Source organism: Symphodus melops (genome assembly GCF_947650265.1).
Source record: "Symphodus melops genome assembly, chromosome: 2".
NCBI classification, from domain to species: Eukaryota; Metazoa; Chordata; class Actinopteri; order Labriformes; family Labridae; genus Symphodus; species Symphodus melops.
Window position 1 is genome coordinate 31,070,519 of NC_136692.1, and position 22,266 is coordinate 31,092,784.

At 47.5% G+C, this 22,266-nt stretch overlaps 1 protein-coding gene across 1 annotated transcript; it reads right to left on the bottom strand.

The window, feature by feature from the left end:
- Positions 1-8,922: 8,922 nt before the first annotated feature.
- Positions 8,923-21,452, bottom strand: shoc2 (SHOC2 leucine rich repeat scaffold protein). The gene is made up of 9 exons (XM_079338474.1): positions 21,296-21,452; positions 15,192-16,267; positions 14,733-14,870; positions 14,471-14,601; positions 14,097-14,285; positions 12,514-12,636; positions 11,864-12,001; positions 10,981-11,098; positions 8,923-10,864 (listed from the first exon to the last, which is right to left on the bottom strand). Exons 2-9 carry the CDS (start codon positions 15,892-15,894, stop codon positions 10,656-10,658), a joined length of 1,749 nt encoding a protein of 582 aa, XP_079194600.1. The 5' UTR covers positions 15,895-16,267; positions 21,296-21,452; the 3' UTR covers positions 8,923-10,655.
- Between the last annotated feature and the right edge of the window lie 814 nt (positions 21,453-22,266).

Sequence of the window (22,266 nt, forward strand, 5' to 3'; positions counted from 1 at the left end):
TGCACTGACTGATTGTACCACAGGTTTCCTACCTGTCCCGCCTCCTCTCATGAGTCTGGATGACGATTTGCCCATCCCTCCTCCAGTTACAGGAAATCAGCTGGTGTGTGTGCGTGTGTGTGTGTGTGTGTGTGAGTGTGTGTGTGTGAGTGTTTGTGTGTGAGTGTTTTTGTTTCACTCACACACACTAATTTGATTTCACACCTTGAATTTATTAAATACATTTATTTCATTATTATTAATATTATTATTATTTCATTAACTAAATCAAGACTGATATTGTAATATTTGATTGATCTCTGATATCAGAGTGGTGCCTCGAGGTTTTTTTAAACTCAGTTTAACAATATTATCGATTTATAATAATAGTTAAATAAAGAAATTATTAATTTCTTGTTAACAACGTATTTGCTCTACAAACTCCAACATAGTTAGTGCCCTGCAGAGCCAGCCCAAGGCATAAGTGAACTAAGTGCTTGCTTGTGGCCCCGCGGCCACTAGGGGCCCCCAAGAGCAATTAACAAAACAATTACTTTTAATTTTTGCATGTACGAGTCTGACTGATGATTTCTACATGATCAAAGATATATTATTGTACAAAAACACTTTTAGGTCAACAGAGTGATGTTGTTCATGTAGGCCTAGTGATTCTTCCTGCCTCTCTTTAAATGTCAAAGCTCTGCCTCTCCTGCACCTGTGATGACATCACTCCTGCCGTGAGGTGCGCACTGTCACTGTACGTCCAAAGGTCAAAAAACAAAGTAAAAAAAAAGGACATATCCTTCAGGTGCAGAAAAAGGAAAGTGGGAGAGGAGAAATGCCAAGATAAAGGTATGACCTGGTAATGAAACGTTAATCAAAGAGATTTGTGTAGCCGTAATTAGCGAATTAGCTAGCTACTTTAAAAACGTGAGGAATTTGTTGGGGTTGCTGGTGGCGCAGTGGAACTGAATGGGTCCCTATGTACTGCATAGTCATCGCGCCCGGCCCGTGGTGGTCCTGCCCGCATGTCTCCCCATTTTCCGACCCTGTCCACTATTCCTTTTCTGCAATAAAGGCTGTAAAACGCCCAAAAATAAATCTTAAATACATAAATTAAAAAAAAAAAATGTATCTCTTAACTGGCCGTTCAAATAACAAAATATTCATGCCAATGAAATTTAAATTTGGTAGACTGAGCTCTCTCTGTCCAAAGTGAACATTAAATAATAACAATTAGCTAAAAAATAAAAACAGGTAATTTAAGACTAATATGTAAAAGACTGATACTCACAATGACTCTTACAGTAAATACAAAGCTTCATCACCTGAACGTTCAACCCCAGACCGCTCTTGCTGAGTGTTTTACATTTTGAAATTAGGAACAATATGTGGCACCCTGGACATCATTCACTGGTATTATTTATGTTCTCAACTGGGCCACCACCATGTCTTTATAAATTACAAGTCATATGTAAAGACATGCCAGGCTGACAATAGGATAATGTAAACAACACTACCAGAGCCACAAGGAGTTTATAAGAGGTGTGTGAATGATCAACAATGACTATCATTGGCTGAAATAGAGGGTCACAAAATCAAATTTTGCTTAGGGCCCCATGAAGGCTTGGTTCGTCTCTGGTGCCCCGTGTGAGGCCCTTAATAAACCAGCTTTGTTGAATAGTTTATTCACAGTAATCTGAATTTTTAATCCTTAAAGGGATTCATCCATCCATCCATTCATTTTCCACCACTTATCAGGGCTGTGTCACGGGGGCAGCAGTCTTAACAGGGATGCCCAAACTAAAAAATCAAAAAAAAAAAAAACTTGAATTTCCCTCGGGATCAATAAAGTATCTATCTATCTATCTATCTATCAGACATCCCTCTCCCCAGACACTTCCTCCAGCTCTTCCGGTTGGACCCCGAGAAGTCCCCAGAACACCTCCCGGCTCCTCCCTGGTGACCGAGCTCTCTCTCTATCTCTAAGGGCGCACCCAGCCACCCTACGGAGGAAGCCCATTTCAGCCACTTGTGTTTGGGATCTCGTTTTTTCGGTTATGACTCGAAGCTCATGAACATGAGGGTAGGAACGGAGATCGATCGGTAAATTGAGAGCCTCACCTTTCGGCTCCTTCTTCACCACAACTGACCGATACAGCTACCACATGACTGTGGACGCTGCACTCCATCTTCCCCCCACTTCTAAACAAGACCCCGAGATACTTGAACTCCTCCACCTGGGGCAAAGACTCTCCACCGATATGGAGAGGACAAGCCACCATTTTCCGGACGAGAACCATGGTCTCAGATTTAGAGGTGCTGATCCTCATCCTGGCCTCATCTGCAAAAAGCAGAGACGAGATCCTGTTGTCCCTGAACCGGACCCCCTCCGACCCCTGGCTGCACTTAGAAATTCTGTCTATAAAAGTTATGAACAGAACCGGAGACAAAGGGCAGCCCTGCCGGAAGCCAACACGCACCGGGAACAGGTCCGACTTCGGAAAGCGAACCAGACTCCTGCCTCGGGCATACAGGGACTGGACCGCCCTTAGCAAAGGGCCCTTGATCCCACACTCTTGGAGCACCCCCCATAGGACACCACGGAGGACAAGGTCGAACGCCTTCTCCAGATCCACAAAGCACATGTGGACTGGTTGAGAGAATTCCCATGAACCCTCGAGCACCCGCTGGAGAGTGTAGAGCTGGTCCAGTGTTCCACAGCCAGGACGAAAACCGCATTGTTCCTCTTGAATCTGAGGTTCGACTAACAGCTGGATCCTCCTCTCCAGTACCCTGGAATAGACTTTCCCAGGGAGGCTGAGGAGTGTGATTCCCCGGTAGTTGGAACACACCCTCCGGTCCCCCTTCTTGAAAAGAGGGACCACCACCCCGGTCTACCAATCCAGAGGCACTGTCCTCGACCTCCACGCGATGATACAGAGACGTGTCAACCATGACAGCCCCTGCACATCCAGAGACTTAAGATACTCAGGGCGAATCTCATCCACCCCCAGAGCCTTACCACCAAGGAACTCGCCAACTACCTTGGTGACTTCGGCTTGGGTGATGGATGAGTCTCTGAGGACTTGGCCTCTGCTTCCACAGTGGAAGACGTGATGGTGGGATTGAGGAGATCCTTAAAGTATTCCCTCCACCACCTGACTACTTCCTCAGTTGAGGTCAGCAGCTCCCCACCTCCACTGTAAACAGTGTTGGTGAAGCACTTCTTCACCCTCCTAAGTCAATGGACGGTTAACCAGAATCTCTTCAATGTTATCCGAAAGTCCTCCTCCATGGCCTCCCCGAACTCCTCCCAGGTCCACGTTTTTGCCTCCACAACAGCCCTGGCTGCAGCACGCCTGGCCTGTTGCTGCTCTTTGTTGTTTGAAACAACAAGTTAACTTTTTGTCCAGTTGCCTGAGAGGTGTGACTTCCCCCAATCCTGAAAAGACATGAGTCGTGTATTCTCTTCCCTAGCTTCCAAGACAGACTGCAGTGATCCGGTTTGAAACCTTAGATCAGATTGAATCTCCTGCTGACTTATTTTTATATTAGCAGCTTTGCAAACACTAATTCATCAAATTATAGAGGTATATTATATATTAGAAGAGCTGTTTTGGGTTTATTTCCACAGACCAGGTTGTTTGTTTCTCACTCCACACTGCTCCTGAAGAGACAGAGTTTGGATTGTCCCTCCTATCTCCTTTCTCTCTAAGAGCGGTTTGAATTCTCTAAAAGTTAAGAAAAGGTGGCTCAATGCTTCCTTTATAACCTTTAGAAAACACTGGACCATTCTTTTATTTTTAAACTTTATTTAAAATTTTACAATACAAAACACGTATTGGAACAGAAGGAACAAGAAAAAAAGTCATGAATACAGACTTACAATACTAAAGAGCAGAGCCAGGGGGAGTTTCACATAAATACATTAAATAAAGAGCGTAACTGGTTTTAGCTTTATTATTTTTTGAGTCATTGATGGTTTTGATGTTCTGTTCAGTTTCCTTATTAAAAGCAATAAAAAGAAGTTTAGAGTCACTAAATTTGACCTTGTTAAAATGAAATGTTCCTAAAATGATCAACAAGTTAACGAGGTATATTTATGTTTCTATTTATGTTGTCATAGAAACCAAACAGTACATCTTTCCACAACAAAGAAAAGTCAGATACTAAAAAATAAAAGGGACACAGATGAAAGAAGTTAGCAGCGTAATAATTTACCTTAAACAACTTCAAACTATCTTAAACCCATCAAAGTGAAGCATCAGTGTTATATCTTCATTCACTTCCTGGTTTTTAGGATTATTTCATCACTTAGAAGGCTCAGGGGAAACATTTGTAGTCCATTTTATGAAAACTGTAGTTCCACCTCGGCAGACCCACGTCACTAACCTCCGCCGCCGTCACATTATTATGACATCACTGAGTGGAAATACGATCACCTTTCACTAAATCAGTGGTGTCCAAACCTTTTTTATCTTACGGGTCACAATTATTGTGTTAATATCGCTCAGGTTTTGTTTTTCAAATAAGATAGTATCAAACTTTTGAAAAATAACATAAATACACAATAAAAAATCACAGTGAGAAAAGATTGTGTTCTAATTTAAAAGACAGACTTTGTAGTCCCATGAGCTGCACCAGTTAAACAACTGGACACTTCTCATGTGACTCAAAGGTACACTACTGATGATGTGTCCTGTGGTTCATGGTTCTTGAGAGTCCCTGACTCTTTCCTATGGGTCCCTGACCCGGTCCTTAGGAGTCCCTTACCCGGTCCTTAGGAGTCCCTTACCCGGTCCTTATAGGTCCCTGATCCGTTCCTTTTGAGTCCCAGACCCTCTCTTATGGGTCCAAGTCCATGACCTATTCTGTATATTTATTAGAATGGTTGTTTCTTATCCTGACTATTTATAGTCCAGGTAAGTATTGGTTTGTGTGCATGTAAAGCACTTTGGTCAGCTGAAGCTGTTGTAAACCTGCTAAATAAACTTAAAGTGACTTCACTTTTGCTTGGATTCCCAAGTGTTACATCTTTCCACTTCTGAGATACAGCTCTCATTCACAACATCAAGGCAAACCTCATTGTGTGTTACCACCCACTGGCACAATGGACAGTCTGTAGATCAGAATCAAAACGTTCACAATAGAAACTCTGTAATAAAAGAACGTCAAATACTTTGATCTTTTTGTTCTTTATCTGTTTGGTTTTTTTGTTTTTCTCAGAATCAAGTCTGTAACGTGGTTAATGTTTTTGTAAAAGCTTTCAGTGTTTAGCTCAGGTCATTAAATGGTTAAACAACAACAAATTATACAAAGGTTCATTTTCATAGGTCAAAAATGTGTAAAAGAATCAAAGCTGTAAAAAAAAGAATTAAAAAAACACATTATACTGAACATTTTCTATTTAATGAATATCCTTCAGCCTCACTCTCTCACATTATTATTGTATTATTATTATTCAGCACTCTTCATGGCGGGCAGAGCGCTCAGAGTGAAGCTTCAACCATCAACATGACTCACACCCTTCTTCACCAGCAGGGGGCGGTGCTGCACAGGAGTAGAGGATCACAACACACACTGTCCTGTAAACACAATGATCAACATGCTGACTCAGTGACGTCATGTTTCCGTGAGTTTGTTTTATGGGATTATTAAAAATGTTTTCATGATGGGAAAGTTAAGTATTAAAGCTGATTTTTTTAATAAGGATATTAAAACAGGAATAAGTCCTGTTAGTCAAAAACAAACCTGTAGAGTCGACCTTCTTTCATGGCTTGAATACAAACTCCTTTAAATCTGTATTATTCACTCAGGTTTCCATCAGAAATATACTTTCTGCTCTTCTGCAATATATACTTCCTTTAACAGTTCTGTTACTTTATTCTTCTGTATTTTATGATGTACAATCTTTCTTTTGCTGTTTTTTTCCTTCTGTTTCATTCTTCCCTTAAGCTTTATTTTAATGTATTTCTGTGTGATTGTCTGTAAAGCCCTGTGAACTGCCTCATGTCTGTAACAGTTTCACCTGATGACAGGTCTCCAACCTCAAGAAGAAACCTGCAGTGTTTAAACATGAGTTAGATGAAGAAGTTAAACATCCTGCAGTACCTGGAGTGTCCACTAGAGGCTGGCTGCAGTTCCTGGAGTGTCCACTAGAGGCTGTCTGCAGTAGCTGGAGTGTCCACTAGAGGCTGACTGCAGTAGCTGGAGTGTCCACTAGAGGCTGGCTGCAGTAGCTGGAGTGTCCACTAGAGGCTGGCTGCAGTACCTGGAGTGTCCACTAGAGGCTGGCTGCAGTTCCTGGAGTGTCCACTAGAGGCTGGCTGCAGTAGCTGGAGTGTCCACTAGAGGCTGGCTGCAGTACCTGGAGTGTCCACTAGAGGCTGGCTGCAGTTCCTGGAGTGTCCACTAGAGGCTGGCTGCAGCAGCACAGGAAGTCACATACACACCCATTCAAACAGCCTGTTTTTACAGCAGACATGAACATGTTTACAGCCTGCTTCAAAAAACCAAATTGGTGTGATTAGCTCATGTCTCCATCCACACACACTGTACGGGGGGGAATGTTTTGATGACTCATCAGTTTTGATTGGATGAAGGATCAGAGTTATTCACAATAAGGCGTGTAGCTGAGCTGATTGACAGGTGGGTGTGGCCTCAGCTCTCAGCCTGTCGTTAGCTTGACTCAACGTTAGCCTGAGACAGCATTTCCAGCACGGAGACCGCCATCCATGGGACTCCAGCGCCCCCTGCAGGGACACACGGGGGACTCCAGCGCCCCCTGCAGGGACACACGGGGGACTCCAGCGCCCCCTGCAGGGACACACGGGGGACTCCAGCGCCCCCTGCAGGAACACGCGGGGGACTCCAGCGCCCCCTGCAGGAACACGCAGGGGGACGTCACTCAGGCTTTGTATGAATAAAGGTTAAATGAAAAAGAAAAAAAATCCAGCATGTGATAAATTTGTAAATATTTATCGGTTTATTACAGTTAAAAAGATGTATGTACATACAGAACATCACCAAACATGGTCATCTTTACTGGTCTGCAGAGCGGCTCTCTGCAGCTAGTTGGTTTCTCTTACAATGGGGCGGCGTTGATTAAGTTTGTCATTTACAACAAGCACACAAATCAGTGTCGACTTCCTCTTTTGCTTTTCAAAATAATACTTTTATAAAGGTGTTTGACAGAAATAAAACAACTGAAGGATGCTTGGTAAAAACAAAGGAGGAACTGCTGGTCCAGATCTACGTTCCCGCTTCGACGCGCGTCTTTGTGTGCGTTCGCCAGGTAGGAACAGCTCGCACCGGTTGTTGGTCACCGTGGTTACCGATGAAGACTCACATAGGAGGTAGTCACGTCTGCATCTGCTCGACCCCAAAAAAAACACCTTCAACATCCGTCCAATCCGTGGACCTGGATCCCTTTACTGACCGGAGGAGAGGGGAAGAGCGGTGGGGAGGGGGCGGGGCTTAGCGTTAAAGGGCCATTCCACCTGTTCTGACTGAAGCAGGAAGTGGTCATGTGCTTTATCAGATGAAGAAAATGAGATCCAACTATCTGAAAAGAATAAAATGACTCCTCTGGCGTGTTTAAATGTTCGACTTCACCGAGCGACCTCGCGATACGAGCGGAGAGAAAACAGGAAGTCAGCTCAGGTGGAATTCCCCTTTAACGCTGAAGAAGAGCGAGACGCAAGCTAACGCACATCCACCTGGTAGCATGATGGCGTCGTCTTCCAGCGCGCTCGCTCTTCAGTAAAACTCGTCACAGATTCTCGTAATACTGAGTCGACCAGGACGCCACGTTTCTGTACAGAGTGAAAGAAGAAGACGACAGAGTACATTTTAACCACCGGGTGCCTCGCCGTCGGTCAGCGGCCTCAGACGGGCGGGGTCGCCCAACAAACACGGGAAAGAAGAAAAAAGCATTAAGGCTGCTCGTCGATTAAGTAGGAGAAGCATCGCCACACGCAACGCCGCCACACGCAACGCCGCCACACGCAACGCCGCCACACCCGTCGTAATAAAAAAAAAAAAAAAGATTCGCATTTGCAGACGCACCGAGTAGCCACAAAATCTACGTCCTCTACGCAGACACGCCCCCACGTCTGACCCCAACCAATCAAGTCAGCACGCTTGTTTCCTGTACAAAAACGACCAGGCAAGAAAAAAAGAGGATCAACTTTAACCCGGAGAGGAGCGAAGCGGCTGATCCTGCGACGCCATCCGCAAAGTCTGAAAAATAAACTCCTCGTTTGGATCCAAACGGACGCCTCTGACTGAGCGGGCCGCCCCGAGAGCTCAGCGGCGGCGAAGGCGGCCCCTCCTCCTCAGATGATGAACTACATTCCAGGATGTGATAAAAAGCTCTCCGGTCGATCCGCACACTGGCACGCTCGCCCCGTCGCAAAATGGCACATGACAAAGTAAAAACAGAGACTGAATGTAAAAACGGGTCACAGCGCGGGCGCCGCACACCTAATGCACATGTCACTTTGAGTACTCGTTGAAGGCATCGGTCACACAATAGTTTACAGCTCAAAGAAAATACACAGAGAAAAGAAAGTTCCAAAGCTTTGATAGAAAACCCAGGAATGCCTCCGGCGTGTCGTCGAGCGTGAACACAGAAAGCCCTTTTTACATTTTTGTTTGTTTGTCTTTTTCCCGTCCGTCTCGTCCTGGAGCGGCGTGACGCTCAAATATGCACCTCGTTGAGTCGTCCCAACGCTTTGATCTGAGAGAACCAGCGAGCCTGGCGCCCGATGGAGAAGGTCAGGGCGTTTGTCTCTCCTCGTGGTTTTTAGTGTAGTCAGTATCAGTGGATGATTTCCTGCGTCCCGCCCCGCCCCCTCCCGGCCCGCCCCCTCCCTCCCGCCCCGCCCCGCCCCCTCCCGCCCCGCCCCCTCCCGGCCCGCCCCCTCCCTCCCGCCCGCCCCGCCCCCACCGTCGTCTTGTACAGCAAAAGTTTCAGTCCACAAAAGCAGCAACAGGTTCTGCTGGTAAATAAGAAGCAGCGGTACATCGTTCACATCGACCCCCCCTCCCCCCCGATCAGAGGCGAGCTGCAGCGGCGGCGGCGCCCGCTCCCCGTGGAGGAGACCGAACCGCAGCCCACTGAAACACGCAAAAGCTGCTGCAAGAAAAAGTAGAGCCAGGTTTCCATCGAGTAACAGAAGGATGATTGAAGAGCGAGCCGGGATGTTTCATGTCCACAAAGTAATACTAACCCAACATCACCGTCCAACCGTGCGCTCGCCACGGCCGACGCCACATCACGGCCACACGGACATCTGTCACAGGTCAAGGGAGCGAGTTCCTGACAGGTTAAAAAAAAAAAAACAGGATCCTATTCTGTGTTTAACGCACGCCATAAAATACTTGAAGAGGCCGAGCGGCCCCGTGGCGAGTCACCGCTCAGAGGCTGCTGCGTGCGTTTACGTCCTCTAGAGGGCGCCAAAGTGTTGGTAAAAAGTGCATAAGAGCAGCAGCAGTGCTGGGACAGTGTGGGACAAAGAAGATATCAACAAGTTAAAAGAGATCAACGGGTAATGATTAAGGTCAGATCCGCTCGCCGCGCCACGCCCGCCCGCCAGAGACGCCCGCGCGTCTTTTCTGATATGTTGGTCGATGATCCACTGAACGACAGCGCCGCCGCCGCCGCCCGACACCGAGGATAATATCAAAGAAGTAAACAACTTAAAAATTGCACTCAAAGGCAACAACCAGGATTTGTTTACATTTTAAAAAAACGCTCCGACCGCTCGTCACGCCGTTCATCACACCAGCAGCGATAAGCTCCGCCCACCTCACAGAGACTCTCTCTTTTCAAGCAGGTGGCCGTGTCTCACCTGCGTTTACAAACAGCTCCGGCGTCATGTTCGACGACTGCTGCCGCCGCCGCCGCTTGTCGGAGACGCCTCAGAACGCCGCGTTTTCCTTTTTACAGGCGATATCGCTCGATTACAGATTAATGCAACAACAGCAGAAGAAGAAGAAGCATTAAAAACAGAAAGAGAAGAAGAAGGTAAAAACCGCAGTGATAAAAAAAAGAAGTGTTGAAATAATTGACACCTGTGTATTCTCAGGGACGTTGGCGTCTCGAGGCGAACCCCTGGCTCGCTCTAAACGTAGGCACGGTTTAAAACAAAGATGGCGGCGCTCCGCGGTCCCGGAGCCGGCGATGTGATTCAGATGTGAAAACAGAAAGAAAGCCAGCGAGTTACGGCAGCAGCAGCTCATGTGACGGCGTTTTTGCATACAGTTGTTTCCTGGCTCACGTGACGACTGTAAATACACGGCGTATATGTTTCAAAGACTTGCCAGCTCACAGTTATATATAGAACTTTAGATTTCTTCAGTTTTGGCAAAGAGAGGGAAACGTTTTTCCTCTCGCACGGTTCCGGAATGAAAGATGAGCAGGGGTCCGAGAACGACGGCGTCGCGTCTCCAAAGATTCCCCCTCGTGTCTGCGTAACGATGGTGAAAGAAACTCCTCCTCCTCCTCCTCGTCCTCGTCCTCGTGTTTGCCCCCGCCACTGATTTTGGCGGTCTGCTTTCTTTACAGTGTGTGATGCACGTCGTGTGGCGGGGCAGGCGTCAGAGTGCAGAGCGAGAGGAGGGGCGCGTTCAGGGACTTTGAGTAGGTCTGGGATGGAGCCGCTCCGGGCTCAGACCATGGCACGGTACGGTCCCTGCATCTTGAGGAACTGGATGATGAAGGAGGGGCCTCCTGCCACGATCTGCGGCGGCAGGTGGCTGAGGGGACAGTTCTCGATGCTCATGATGGACAGCTTGCTGCACAGGGCCAGCTCGAACGGGAGGCTGTGCAGGTTGGGGTTGTCGTTGAGGTACAGCTCCTCCAGGTTCTCCAGAGTACCTGAGGACAGAAACAAACGCTGCATCACGTCTCTGAGGAGGACGCCGTCCCTCCGTATGTCCACGTATGTCCAGCTCCTCTGAGACCGAGAGAGAGCACGCTACACATCTGCTTACCGATCTCCTCCGGAAGGTGCTGCAGCAGGTTCTCCCCCAAACCGAGGTGAGTGAGGTTGGTGAGGTGGCCGATGCCTCTGGGTAACGTAGTCAGCTGGTTGTTCGTCAACACCAGTTTCTAAAGAGAGAGGGGTAGAGAAAGAGAGAGAGAGAGAGAGAGAGAGAGAGAGAGAGAGAGAGAGGCGGAGGGGGAGAGAGAGAGAGAGAGAGAGGGAGAGAGAGAGAGAGAGGTAGAGAGGTAGAGAGGTAGAGAGAGAGAGAGAGAGGGAGAGAGAGAGAGAGAGAGGGGGGGAGAGAGAGAGAGAGAGAGAGAGAGAGAGAGAGAGGGGAGAGAGAGAGAGAGAGAGAGAGAGAGAGAGGGGAGAGAGAGAGAGAGAGAGAGAGAGGCGGAGGGGAGAGAGAGAGAGAGGCGGAGGGGGAGAGAGAGAGAGAGAGAGAGAGAGAGAGAGAGAGAGAGAGGAAACAGGAGCAGGAAGTTGGGCATTAGTACTAAAGATTAAAACGTCATTCACACAGAGTAACAACAACTTCAAACTAAATGTCTCCATGTTCCTTTAACGTGTCTCCAGTCTGTCTCCAGTCTGTCTCCAGTCTGTCTCCAGTCTGTCTCCAAACCCTCCAGTGATGAGAACATTTAGCAACGATTTGACCCTGGATTCAAAATGGTCGTGGACATTTCTTAAAGTACACAAAAACTCACAGGATGAAAATGAAATAAATCGTCTGATGGAATAAATCTTCGTCTGGTGGTCGCTGACACATCGCTGATCTTTTGTAGTCGATACAACAGAGCCAGTTTGATCAACACTGATGTTCATTTCTCACAGAGACCATCTGTGGCTGATTATCTAACAGCTCCTGCAGACTCCTTCACAACACTTACTTGTAAATCTTTCAGATACGCTATTTCATTGGGTAGACACTCCAACTTGTTCTCCTCCAAGTCCAGCTCACGTAGCTTCCTCAAATTCCCGATACCATGTGGAAGCTTCTTCAGAAGATTATTGGACAATATTAAAACCTGTTAAAATAAAAACAGAGATCAGTAAAGAAGCATTCCTGATGTCCAAACATCACGTCGGGGATGAAGCAGGAACATAAAGAGGAACTGGTTATTAGAAACCAGGAGAAGCCTGAAAGACGCCCTCACGACCACATCCCTGACCCCGAGCGTCCAGCTGGTCTGACTAGAGAGCTTCCATCTGTGCACTTCCTCGGCCCCGGCACGCTTGGAAGCTGAGTGCTTGGACAGCACAGATGATGAACGAGCGCCGGTACATGGCGTGCACAGCGTTCGGCCTCTATCTGACTCGCAGTGAGCCAAGCAGCCGTCATGTTCAGACACGGACTTTTTCGCTCCACGATCATGTGAAGCCGTGCACGTGTTGCACGACGACGTGCTTCGGCCCGGGTAGATCTGGAGCAGAGTGCTTTCACACTGATGCTGACGGTACACTGTGTGTGTGTGTGTGTGTGTGTGTGTGTGTGAGACGGGACTTTATACTTCCTGCTACCCGTGCGTGGCAGACTCACCTCCAGAGAGACCAACCCGCAGACGTCTTCTTGGATCTTCGTCAGCTGATTGGTGGCCAGGTTCAGCTCAACCATGCTCGTCCACGTGCCAAAGTCCAGCGGCAGAGACGTTAACTGGTTGTCCTGAAGAGACGGAAACAAATCGGACAGTTCAGACGTCGGTCGACACGAGGACACGCACACACCAGGAGATGCAGCTACCTGTGTGAAAACTTAAATCTACGGTGGCTGACGAGGTCAAACCACTGGCAGCAGTAAAAACCATGGATAGTAAATGTGAATGTGCTTCTGAAGCCGGTGTGTGAGAGCAGGAAGCTCCCGCTTGGTAAAGCAGCACATTCAGTGAGCGTGGAGAAACATGAACCTGCTGCAGATACGAAACATGTTGCACTCACAGTAAAAACATTCATGACAACAACACACTCAGAGAGCGCCTCCATGTGAAGGGAAACGCTGCAAATCCAGCTCTTAACTGGCGGCCTGGAGGGCGTGGCCTTCATGGGCGCCGCCTGCAGGAGCACGGCCTGCGTCGGCACTCTCAGAGAGGTTTGCAGATTAAATAAACTGAAACATGTTCAAAGTAAAAGTGAGTCAGGACAAGAACGACCTGAAACACACGAGCACACGTCCAAAACAGACGCAAGAATGAAAAGCTGCTGCGCTAACAGTGTGTGTGTGTGTGTGTGTGTGTGTGTGTGTGTGTGTGTGTGTGTGTGTGTGTGTGTGTGTGTGTGTGTGTGTGTTTAACAGGGGTGTGTAAAGTATTTTCCCCCTGATGGGATAAAAAAAGGGTGATCTTTGAATCCTGCTTTAAAGACGTCAGCACGTCTTCCTGCTCTCTCTGAAACACCAGCGAATGTTTCACGAAGCCTCGGGAGTCTTCGAGCGTCCCTGTGAGCCCGGACCGTGTGACCGTGTGACCATGTGACCGTGTGACCATGTGACCGTGTGACAGCAGACCCCCAACGGACCAGAACCACGACGCTAACACAGCCCAGCGTGATGCAGCCTTCAGTGACTTCTAAGCGTTACACCTGTGCTCTTCCTGCCCCGACACGTCTGAGCATTCTCACTGAGGCCTGTGGCAGCATGTGAGACGACATCAACTTTCATACCTGACGTTTTACAGAAATCATTCTCTCACACGAGCGACCCAGGAGAGCCACGAGAGTCCATCTAACACACACGAGCGCCCGAGGAGAGCCACGAGAGTCCATCTAACACACACGAGCGACCCAGGAGAGCCACGAGAGTCCATCTAACACACACGAGCGACCCAGGAGAGCCACGAGAGTCCATCTAACACACACGAGCGACCCAGGAGAGCCACGAGAGTCCATCTAACACACACGAGCGACCCAGGAGAGCCACGAGAGTCCATCTAACACACGTATTAAAGGTGTCGGCTCGACCAATCAGAAGGTGAAAAGAATCCTTCAAGAATCACTCTTGTTTCTTACGAGCAGCTAAACTTTTACTCTTTTACTCTTTCACACACACACACACACACACACACACACACACAGCTGACTGGTTCTGACTGGTTCTGACTGGTTCTGACTGGGATGGGAGCGAGTTCGTACCTTCATGTTGAGCTTGCTCAACACTTTGGCCCTGGAGAAGATCCCGAAGGGGATCTTGTTGATGCGGTTGTGCTCCATGTTCAGGGAGTAGATGGTGGAGAACTGGGACGGTCCTCCCACCGGGTACGACTGGAAGCAGTTCCTGGCCAGTGTCAGGCTGGTCAGGTTGACCAGGCTGGACAGTAGACCCTGATCCAGCACAGAGACAGAAACCATGTGATCAGAACAGGACACTATGACATCATCGGGCACATAAAGGAAGATATCTGCAGCAGATCTCAGGACGTCGTTTACAGGAAGTGATAAAAGTTGATTTCTTTGTTTAATCCAGCCCAACATGAAGAACAGTTCTGTTCTCCTGCAGCGATACTTACCTCAGGCAACACTGAGATGTTGTTGTTCTCCAGGTTCAGCTCCTCCAGCTCTCGACATTTGGCTAATGATCTGGGGATGGCCGACAATCTGTTGTATCGCAGACCTAAGCGGTTTATGCTCGCCAGGTTTCCTGGGACAAGAAAACACAAAGTTAGCTTGACTTTTACAAAATCTGAATCCCAGTCCGGTCCCAGTCCGGTCCCAGTGGGAGCGAAGACGGGTCGTCTGATATCAGCGGGTGTGTCGCAGCGTTTTACTGACCTATAGTTTCTGGGAGGTCCAAGAGTTCGTTGTGCTGCAGGTCAAGGTTGGTTATCTGGGTGCAATTCCCGATCTCCTTCGGTAGATGCTCCAACTGGTTGTGAGCGACGTCCAGAGTGATGAGGCTGCACAGCTCGCCTGCAGAGAGACGCACAGCATGCTCAGGATCAGAGACACGCCAACTCATGATCTCCTTCACTCTTTGTACAAGCTGAACGCTGCAGAGTGAAGGACACGTTCACCCCTCAACATCCCACTAAGACAACCAAGAAGCCGGTTTAGACATGAACACTCAGGGACACCTGATTAACCCAACAAACCTCATTTCATCATTTTGCACGTTTAAATATATTCAGCCGACGTGTCAAAAAGTTAATTTCACACCCTGTGCAGAAACATTCATGACTTTAAATGCATTAACCGTGCTCCAGCGTGGCGTTGATGAAGCTTCACACTCACCGATCTCTGCAGGCAGCTGTTTGATCTTGTTCTCACGTATGCTGAGCATGGTGATCTTGGACAGGTTCCGGATGTCCTTCTCCACCGTGGTGATGCGGTTGAAGCGCAGGTACAGCGTGGTGAGCGACATCAGCCGGTAGACGACAGCCGGTATCTCCCTCAGCTTGTTGTGCCGGAGGTCCAGCATCCGCAGCTTCTTCAGGGAGTCCAGGGAGTCCGGCAAGCTGGTCAGGGAGTTCTCGCTCAGGGCCAGCGTGACCAGGCCGGACAGGCAGCCCACCTCGGCCGGCAGGCTCTGCAGCTTGTTGCTGTACAAGTAGAGTTCAGCCAGCTGCGTCAGCTCCTTGATGGAGGTGGGCAGCATGTGGATGGAGCGTTTGGACAGATCCAGCCTCATGGAGTTCTCCTCCCGGCACTTGTTCAGCTCTTTGATCACCTCGGCGTTGCTGGACTTCTTGCGTGTGCCGGCTGCCGGGTTTGGCCGCTTTATTGTGTTGTCGACGGAGAAGGCAACACCCGGTGTCGAGCTGCTGGTGTCCTTCTTTCCTTCTTTGGCATCTTTCCCTTTGGTCTTGGCGTCCTTGCCCCCATCCTTCACTAAGCTGGCGAGAGCCTTGGCCTCCTTTTCCCTTTCTTTCCCCGCTGGACCGCCTTTCGGGTCCTTCTCTTTAGATTCTTTTTCTTTTCCTAAAGTACTACTCATGTCGACGTTATCGGCCCTCCTGCAGAGTTGCTCATGGGAGTCTCTCGGGTCGGGTTATTTAATTTGGAAAAAGGGGACGCAGACAGCCAAGGAGGCTTTTACGGAAAACATCCCTGTGCAGGCCCACACATTTATGATTATCCTGGAAATAAAGACCTTGTGATCCAAAGGGATTTTTTTTTTTTTGGGACACTTGTGATACTTTGTTCCTTTGTTAAAATGCCATGGGAGAAAAAATCCTTTGAAGCAGCAGGATTGGGGCGCCCATGGGCCACATGCTTAAGTGTTTGAACTGCATACAATCCCAGGACCTTCAGATAGGAGCTCGTTCAGGCTGCAGAGGCCGTCAGAGGTTTTAATCCCTCCAAGTTACCTGTTGGGAAAAAAGAAAACATGTTGTTAATATTTACAAAAGCATGTTGACATTTTAAAATCATTCTCCATCTTTGTAACTTCAGCCGTCTTCCCTCATGGTGACTGACGGCAATGAGCACGGCTTCACGTCGTCATGAGGGATCCTTTATCTACGAGACGATGTGACCTTCACCTTCACTGTGACCTTCACCTTCACTGACCACACACTCGTGGACTCATATTAAAGGTCCCATATTCTTCTTTTTCTGCTTTTATTTGCTCTTCAGTGTTTTCAGGTGTCTTCAGACACATCTATGTGCAAAAGTGTAAAAGTCCTCCTCCTGTTAGCCGTAGCATTAGCCTAAAACACTACTGTTGATTATCAGTCCCATTCCGGGTCACAGAGGACTCGGGAGCCGGTTCCAGCTGACATTGGGCAATAAGCAGGCAGGTAGGTTACACCCTGGACTGCTCACCAGCCAATCACAGGGCTGACATATAAAGAGACGACCAGCCACACTCACATTCACACCTTCGGGTAATGCAGGTAACCTAATGTGTGTTTGGACTGTGGGAGGAAGCCGGAGAGAAGCCACCATGCACGGGGAGAACATGTGATATAACACTGTTAAATATGGTGATTCAGTCCCAGAAGGACACTGAGGGGTCCCAGAAGGACACTGAGGGGTCCCAGAAGGACTCTGAGGGGTCCCAGAAGGACTCTGAGGGGTCCCTCGTTTCCAAGCCCGTCGACTTTCCAAGCACACTGCAAACACATGAACGTGAGGTCACATCTACCTCCTCTAATGTCAACTCCATAATGAGAAAAACACAAGTATCCAGACACCGTCTCCCTTCGACTCAAAAATAACACTTCCAACAGGTTCAGCAGGACCAGGTGAGTGTGTGAGTGTGTGTGTGTGTGTGTGTGTGTGTGTGTGTGTGTGTGTGTGTGTGTGTGTGTGCCTGCTGAATGAACAGCACATAACCTCATTCCAACTCTCTCCTCCTAAACAAACACGGCCCAGCGGGTGTTGACTTTACTTAAAGCCTGCTGCCCCACCTTCACATGAATCCAGCAGCCGCTCGGCTCCCTAAAGAAGTCGACAATGACGCTGAATATTTACATGTTAAAGACCGGCTGCTCTGGATCAGCGTCTCTGTTTAGTCTGTGTGACCCAGGAAAGCACGAGCTGGGCTCTGGTGAGCAGAGAGGCAGGTTTGGCTCGGGATCAGAGCGAAGGGAAAAGGTTAGGACTGCTGAGAGGAATCTTTAGAAGTGGCTTTCAAAGCATGAAGCCCCCCACAACAACAGGTCATGTGACCTTTTGGTTAAAAGAAACACTGGGTCAATAGCAGCGGCCCGGACATGCCGGACCTACTGACAGTGTGTTTCTGTGGACATCTACCTCTGTGCATACCTGTGCAACAGAATGACAACAGCAAGACCAGGCCGAGTGCTGAGGCCGTGAAAACCAAACTGTGCGAGCGACTTCCTTTTATGGTCGTGCACTGCTCCATCCTTCTGTTTATAACACGCTGCATGTCAGCCTCATCCGTGCACATCTATCTCTGTGTCTGGAGACGTTTTCTGCACCACGGCTTCACAAGGTTTGTTCCTTCTTTTTTTTTTACTTTCTCAAGTGACTGATGACAGTGGAACAAACGGCGGCACTGTTTTAGAAGAATACAGGATTAACGGCTCACGCAGAAAAGTCCTGAAAAAGTTCCTGATATTAGACGAAGTTTGAACACAATCTGTTTCTCCTCCAGCCTGCTGGACTTTGTTCCTGCAGAGAGTCAGAGCGAGCTGACTGAGAGAAGGCAGCAGGATATAATCAGGAGAATTCACCTGGAGCCAGTGGGAGGGGCTTAGACTGTCTGCACGCCACCTCTACGACCTACGACCTCTGAGTGTGTCAGTCAGGGGGGAATCACACAGAAAAATCCAAACAGGACGTTAACCATCGTTACAGCCTTTACACTGGTGTGATTCATAGTCGTGTGTTGGGAACATTTTAATTCAATGATGTTAAAGATGTTGGACAACATCAGGAAAGAGTTCCAGCTGTTACAGAAATAACAAGTTTAGACTTTTATCTCTAAATATGGGACGACCAGAAAAGGATCAAAATAAACCGTCACTTTTTATACTGAACTCCAACCTGAGGGAGAAAGTTCACAATCAAAGTGTAATGAGCCGTTTGTATATGAAACATGAAGCAAAAAACATGAGGTCGTCTGATCCAGCAGAGGGCGCTCTCAGTGCAACATGACCATTAAATGCACGCTTGACCTCCGCTGATTGAGACGTAGTTTAGACGCCGTTGTTGATGATTTGTAGTTCTGCGTTGAGGGCCGCGAGGGGGCGTGGCTGTGTCTTTGTGTGGTTTCAGAGGTTTGCTGAGGTGGTCTGTCCAAAAACTAAACCAATCCAAGTTGACAACGGGTGAATTTAACACACTCGTTAGCTCGCCGAGGGACCTGGATGAAGAAATGCACTTTCACTACTTTCGGATGTCAACGGGCTGATTTTCTTCGCCTTCTGATATTTCCGTTGTGACCGGAAAAGTAAGTGCCGGAAATGACGGACCAAGACGTGTCACGCGCCTGCTCTATTGGTCAACAGGCTGTCGTTTTGTTTCTAACATTATGGTGTCATGTTGTAAACTGGATGAAAGATGTCGTCCTAAAATACGAGGTTCAACTCGTGCTAATGCACGTCCATCAACACAACGCTCCCACTAAATGGACTTCATGCTACTTCCAACCCACATGGAGGCTGATGAAGTTTCCATTAAGGAAATCTTGGGCCACATCTGATAATAGCAGCGAAGCATGATGATCCATTACAGAGGGTGAGCGTCCAGAACTCAAGTCAGCTCCTGTGTAACGTAAATGCAACAAAGCGCTCCGACGTGTCCGACGCACGGCTGCACAATAAATCGCAACGTTATCGTAGCATGACCGTGTCCTCTTGTTTTGGCCGGCTGGGATCGTTTGTGTGTTTCCTCCAACCAATGACAAGAGAGCAGGTGAGTTTCAGAGCGGAGACATTTCAGGGTCAAACCAGCTAACATGTTGGACATGAACATGTAAATCACAGTGAGGTGAACAAACCCAAGAAGGTAAAGCTCAAAGTGAACCTTGTGATGGCTTCTCCCCTCAGCGCTGAGTTGGCTTTCAGTCTGATGCCAAACATGTCTGGCTGTCTTGTTCTAGCTTGCTTTAGTGTTGCTGTTATCAGTGCAAAACTAATGCAAAATTCTTTAGCTTAAGGTGTAGGTGAAGAAGTAAACGTACACGCTCAACCTGCAGTGGGTGTTCTGGTGCTGAAGAGCCCCGGAGGAGGGGCCACGTTCGAATGTTGAATGCAGCAACACTTATCATCGTTTATGTTCAACAGCTGCACATTTTATGGATCAATAAGCTGAAGAAAGGAAACGTGTAACTATAACGCTGCCAGGAGGCATCAACATCGATACCAACGTGCACCTGAAGCTCCTCCCCCCTCTGACAGTCTGGACTTATCTCAACTTCTCTGTTGCACAACGTCAACTGTGCAATCTGTCTGCAAACCGGTCAACAGTTTCCCTCAGTCATCATTGTGTACAATACTGGCACAAGCTGGATAACACTCCCCTGAGCTGTATGTGCAGCACTCACACATACACAGCTCATCACTGAACATGTGTATCAGTACATGTTGTGGTCATACATGTAATTCCCTGTGATTGTATTTATCATCATTGCTTCAGGTCTGCACTTTGGTACGTACTGCTTATTCCAGTAATATTTACATGTGAGTCTTTACATATATTTATATATTGTGTCATGGAGCTGCTGTAATGTCCTCTCTAACGGCTTCGAGGCAGCAGCAGCTCACTCTGTAGGGACTCGGGTCGGGAACTGGAGGGTCATCGGTTGAAGTCCCGGTGCAGACCATAATACATACAAGTTATTCTGGCAGCTTCACAAGCTACCTGCTGATGTTCCCATGAGCAAGGCAAAGCAACCCCAACCCCTCCCTGCATAGCAGCATCACTCTGACATCTGTACACTAATGCATGTGCACAGGTCGTCTGCGTGTGTTTGTGTGGCATGTCTCTACAATAACAAAGTGTAAAGCAGAATTTCCCCCTCGGGGATTAATAAAGTATATAAAATAATAATTTAACATAATGAATCCTAACTTCTAGTGTCCATGTTTGTTGCTTTTTACGGATTTTAATGGGTGTATGTCGTCATTACGAATGAACAAATGGGAAGTCCGACGTTTTTGAGGAGCCCGTGAAGGCAGCATAAAAAAACAGTAAAGTAAGCTAGCCTCTAAAACTGACTGAAGATTCGTAGCTACATGAGTAGATATCTATTTTCAGAGAAGAGAAAAATGCAGCCACTACGCCGCCTCAAACACGACTGACAACAAGACAGGAAATGAAAGCTGCTAAACGTCAACACGTCAGTTGCGCTAACGTAGGCTAGTTAGCCTAGCTGCTAACGTTTAAAGAAGGGTAACAACACAGTAGAATTGAGACCATAAAAAAATAGGTGTGTACTTTAAGAGCACGCAGAGTGTGTGTAGGTGTCCCCTGACAGGTGTGCTAACATCCACACGGGGAGTTTATACTGAAGCGGAGCCGTGTGTATGTGTGTGTGTAGGCCCGAGCCGAGCGGAGCCGAGCAGAGCCGAGCGGCTGTCGGACGATCACTCCGCCGGAGAGAGAGAGGAAACCTCCGCGAGAAGAACCAGCGCTGACGGGCTGATAACGAATCAGAAACGCCACTAAAACCAATAAAAATGTCTCATAGTTGTACCACAGTGTCTCAGCGAAGCGCCCGTGTTGAATATCAGAGGCAGAAACTGAGAAAAACAGCGGCCATTCCGGAGCTGAACAAAAGAGTGCGTTCGTGGCCGCCACCGTGAAAAAAGACACTTCTCCGTGATTGTGCCTTTCACCTGAGAGTGACGGACAGGTGAGGGGCCTCGTGCCTGTCCCGTGGGGCTAAAACATCCCCCGTTAGTGTGACAATAGAACTGTTTTACCTTCAGAGGTGTGACTCCGCCATCCTCGCTGCTTCCTCCTCTTTTCCTACACTGCTGCTGCTCCCTCCCGTCCCTGACACCAAACTGCGTCATTCTCACGCCTGACCAATGCTATCGCGAGACTTTGTAACGTAATAAATATTCAGGGATAAACACACTGGATTATCAACACAATAATCATAATGATAATAATATATCCTGTGTTTTTATTTTAACTTTAGCCCAATGCGATCCAGTGTTTTAAATTATTAATGTTTATGTTAAAAGAACATTAACATTTTATATAAAAATACATTATTTAATTAAAATACATGTTTATTTTGTAGATATATTTATGTTTTTTTCTTGTTATCTGATTTCATGTTTTTTTGTCTTGTTTCTTTTGACTTGCTTTGACACTTGTACATGATTTTTAAATGTGTAGTGTATGTTAAAATATAAATCAATACAGCAGAAATCCAGTATATTCTCTAAAAATATCTCCGGGTCACGACTGTCTACAACGAGTGACAGGCAAGTAATCTGTGATGCTGCCTGAGTCGTATCTATGTCAGGTTCACGTGGACGAACTGGCTCCTCCCCTTGCGTATAAAAGCTGTTTAAGTGAGGGACTAGAGAAAAGAAGTAGAACATACTCACTGATTATTTAAATGTTGTTTTTAGATGTTAATTTCCAGTAAATGTACGCACAGTGTGAATGCCGACATGTATAAAGTTGAATCATCAGCATACATTGAAATCTTGGTCTTATGTAAGTAAAGCAGCTGCCTGGAGGTCCTCCCCACTTTACCTTCTGATCATCTGAATCGCTCTCCATCCAAGATAAAGCACCTGTTTTATGATTTGTGATCAATAATATCAAAATGCTGTCAAATCAAATCTTTCCTTCTCTTTCTCTCGGCCAATCATCAGTCATTCAAAGAGGCCTCACATTTCCTTTGTTTACTTCCTGTTCTTCCCGTTATTTGACT